Source organism: Sardina pilchardus, chromosome 10 (genome assembly GCF_963854185.1).
Source record: "Sardina pilchardus chromosome 10, fSarPil1.1, whole genome shotgun sequence".
Taxonomy (NCBI): Eukaryota; Metazoa; Chordata; class Actinopteri; order Clupeiformes; family Clupeidae; genus Sardina; species Sardina pilchardus.
The window spans coordinates 5,906,142-5,910,678 of record NC_085003.1 but is presented as its reverse complement, the minus strand read 5'-3'; the positions used below and the strand labels follow the sequence as shown (position 1 = coordinate 5,910,678).

General features: G+C 40.4%; 1 protein-coding gene across 1 annotated transcript; it reads left to right on the top strand.

The window, feature by feature from the left end:
* Window positions 1–809: 809 nt before the first annotated feature.
* LOC134094613 (arg8-vasotocin receptor-like) lies at window positions 810–4,128 on the top strand. Its single transcript, XM_062548207.1, has 2 exons — window positions 810–1,878; window positions 2,318–4,128. Exons 1-2 carry the CDS (start codon window positions 1,005–1,007, stop codon window positions 2,614–2,616), a joined length of 1,173 nt encoding a protein of 390 aa, XP_062404191.1. The 5' UTR covers window positions 810–1,004; the 3' UTR covers window positions 2,617–4,128.
* The last annotated feature ends 409 nt before the right edge of the window (window positions 4,129–4,537 follow it).

Sequence of the window (4,537 nt, the reverse complement as noted above, 5' to 3'; positions counted from 1 at the left end):
GAGCTCAATGGAATTTCCTCTTCCTATTACACAACCCATGGAAGACTTCACCTAGGGGACGTTTTCTCTCTCCTGTTAGGACAGTCTGTTAACTCTCACAAGCAAGAATGTCAGATACTTGAAGCATTACAAAAGACAATCTTCTATATGAATAGTTACATAACATATGCAACATATTTTGAATTGCTGATCTTTGAATGAGAACAACATTGACTCAATATTGTGTAATGACTTTTGGAATCATTATTATTTATCACACTTAAAGAACATGTAAATGAAAAAGATCAGATGTAACTGAAACAAAAAATATGTATCTTAAAGGTAGAAAGACTGGTACTTGAGGATTGAAGGAATATAATGAAATTTTTCCAATTCACATGCTATGTAAATAGTATCCTCAATGCGTTGTTGATGAGGGAAATGCTTTATTTACACTACTCGTAGATATGGTCAAGTGCTAATTAAGATCAACTACTGGGCACTCTTTTTGTTTTACACAGGATTGATTATGCTGTCAAACTCAAAATCTTAATCTGGAACTCCAGATTGCATATGCTTCCTATGTTGGGCACAGTGTGCCATTCAGTGTTTTCCTTACATTCAAAATATTATGCTGCTGAATGGGTGGGCACTCCTTATCAGGACAAGAGGGCAGTGGCCATATATGCGCTATATGACTGGTCACTGAAGTAAACATTGGTGGGTTTGGTTCATGACACAGTGCGCATGGTTGCTGGAATATGACTCCAGTTTAAAATACCAGGCGACTCAGAGCGCAGTCAGAGTGCGCTAGGAGGGCCAGTTGAAGCTATCCGAGTCTGTAGACCGTTATTGCGAGAGACGCAGCCTCTGCGCCACACATCACCTGGAGTCAAGCAGCGCACTGGAGACATTCTGCCATGCGTTTTTACGCAAACGCGTTTTACTTGAAAGGATTTTTATTCACCTTCTACCAAAGATCATAATCAGCAACCAGGTCTGTTGACAACGAAACACTTTTAAAAATGGAGCTACAACAAATCAACGCTTCTTTTTCTAAAAATGACAGCGACCCATTTGGAAGAAATGAAGAAGTCGCCAAAATTGAAATAACCGTTTTGAGCATTACTTTTGTTGTGGCCGTTATTGGTAACATTAGTGTACTGGTAGCTATGTACAATACCAAGAAAAAGACTTCAAGAATGCACCTTTTCATCAAGCACCTGAGCTTAGCCGACTTAGTGGTAGCTTTTTTCCAGGTTTTGCCACAACTGTGTTGGGAGATTACATTTCGTTTTTATGGACCTGATTTTCTCTGCAGGATTGTAAAACACTTACAGGTGCTGGGAATGTTTGCCTCTACGTACATGATGGTAATGATGACTGTAGACCGTTATATTGCAATCTGCCACCCGTTAAAGACTCTCCAGCAACCGACTCGCAGGTCCTACATAATGATCATCAGCACCTGGGTCGGCAGCCTGCTGCTCAGTACGCCGCAGTACTTCATCTTCTCCCTGAGTGAAATAAAGAATGGGTCCGACGTATACGACTGCTGGGGGCACTTCATACAGCCGTGGGGTGTGAAGACCTATATCACCTGGATCACAATTGGGATCTTTTTAATCCCAGTTACTGTTCTGATGGTCTGTTACGGATTCATATGTCACAGTATTTGGAAAAACATTAAATACAAAACGAAAAAAACGACATCGGATGCCACGCATAAAAAGGGTTTAATTGGCAAGAACTCCGTTAGCAGTATCACCACAATATCTCGAGCGAAGTTGAGGACAGTCAAAATGACTTTTGTTATTGTTCTGGCGTATATTATTTGTTGGGCACCGTTTTTTACGGTCCAGATGTGGTCGGTGTGGGATGAAAACTTCTCATGGGACGGTATGTATTTTTATGAATACTATTTAGATTTAGATTATGATGTTTCTTTGTTCTGTTTTTGTTTAACATACTTGTAGGCTATATTTCGTATGAAATGCTATTGCATTTACTTTCGGTTAATTTGTATTTGAATATTGATTGATGAATGTGATTTTTCTTTTCCCTTTCAAAAGAGTTTTCTTGTAAAGAAACTGGATATTGTTACAATGAAGCTCCAAACAAGTTTCCGTCTCTTCCTTCCCTAGAAATCCCTAGAAATATGATTAACCTTTCAGCCATTTTACATCACAGATAAAACAACTTGAATAGACTCGACTGTATTTTTCCCCACATAAGCCTACTTTTTAAATGATAAACATCAAAATGACAGGATTTCACAATTACCCGTTAAGCACCTTTTAATGTTTTTTTGTCCCCTCCCTCTTCTCCTCCATGTCAGATTCCGAGAACACCGCTGTCACCCTCTCTGCACTCCTAGCAAGTCTGAACAGCTGCTGTAACCCCTGGATATATATGATCTTCAGTGGTCACCTTCTGCAGGACTTTGCATACTGCTTTCCATGTTGTCACAAAATCCACCAGAAGTTCAAGAAAGAAGACTCAGACAGCAGTATCAGGAGAACCACACTCTTGACTAAAATAACGAACAGAAGCCCCACATGCAGTTCAGGGACATGGAAAGATCTGGATAACTCACCGAAGTCAGACAGATCGATTCCATTGGACCTGCAGTCTTGATTCCTTGTATCAGTGCTTTATATTTATTGACTTTTAAAACAGTGGCACGAGGTACCTCAAACTGAATGTGATCTTGCCATAGACAGGACATGCCCTCCCACATTTGGGGCATGTCCTGTCTGAACTAAGGGGCATGTTATGTCTGACTGAAAGAGCATTGGGGGGAAAAAGGCACAATGTGGTGTATGAATCGGTCTGAGCCAAGGTCTCTCGTTGGTATAGGTCTGGATGGAGAGACCAATCTGTCTGATTTTGTCCAGACAGACTGTGCTTATCTACATTTACCCACAATCCCTCAGTCTGCTTGCCAAATGCCAAGTCTGACTGTTTGAAATTTCATAGTGGTAGTAGTGGCACATGCGTCACCAGAGGTATTTGAGCAGCTCAAGAGAGGATTACTAATGGAGAGATGGCCGGTCTCTCACGAGATCGGAAAGTGACAAGCCAACTATAAAATACCAGTCCTGATTGCAGTATAGCTTTCACAGATTTGATAGCTCTCGGGGTTATTGGCCGGGAATTCACAGTGCACGAAACAGGTCAGTCGAAGGAGGTTGCGAAAGTGCTCTCTGGATCTATCCATCACTGTATATAGACTTGAGATATTCCATATGTGCTATACATGAATGTAAACATGTGTGTGTGTGTGTGCGTGTGTGTGTGTGTGTGTGTGTGCGCGCGCGTGTGTGTGTGTGTGTGTGTGTGTGTCTGTATGTGCTTGTCCTTGTGCTTGAGGTGGAAGGGTATTTCTCCATTCTTTCACCATGCTGAAAATATCTTTGTGGTTACACAATCATGCTGGCAATGAATATGTTTAAATCACCACTATATGAACTCCACACACATGTTGCTTTTTACACCAGAATGTACATGTTGAAAAAAAGTACCTTTTACTCTATATTGTATTTCAAAAGACACAATACAGTGCACGTATAGTGTACATATAAATGTCCTCTTTAGCGGTTAGTGTACAAAAGCACCAGTTCAAATCACAGCAGGGTTTTTGAGAATGTGTATGAAGTATGTGGAGGCGGGAGACAAATGGACAGGGGACAGGAACTGGTGGTCAAGCAACTGCAGAATCTGGTCTGCAGTTATATGGTGAAAGAAAGGGGTAAACACATTTTTCACATTTAGGGCAATATAAAGAAAGCATGCTTGGCCATTACAGCCATATGACTGTCTGGGGTATAGGAATCTATAGGCTACTATGTCAAGCCACTTCTGTGTCAAGGTTCTCCACCCTAAAGTCCTCTTAACTGACTAAATGAAATGTTATTCCTCTTCACCTCAACTAAAGATTGTGCATTCTTGTCAACATGTAAACATTATTCACAATTTCTGAAATCATTGTCCTCAGATAACTCTGTGTAGCCTATCTGAAGAAATTGCACATCAAGTCATAAACACAGATGACGTTACCTGTATGTAACACCTAATCATTTTTGGTGATGTTAAGTGATCTTTATGCTGTTCTGCTTGTACACTGTGTAAAGAAAATATATATTGCTTAATATACAGTAAAAGGATGCTATCCTCTGACTGCTAGTTTTTCTGGGGGGTTCTTTCATTCTCATTCACACACAATTGTTTTGAGTCTTTGTAAAAATGTGAAATGTGTAGTAGAAGGCATATCCACCTTAAGAAACACTGCTGCTAGTCCTGAAAGCAGCAATAGAGGGGTTTAAATTCGCATGGGGTTTAAAATGGCTGTGACAGGATAATCGTGTTAATTCTGTTAATGTGGTACAGTGGCAAAAGTCAGTGGGCTCCTCACTGCTAACAGACACCTCAGGTGAAATGTCTGAGCCTTTGAAGTCATTAATAATTAGGAGGAATACGTCCATGAGATGTACGAGAGGCATACTTTAATGTGACTAGATGAAGATGTTGAAGACAAATTGCTTTAATGACACAGAGA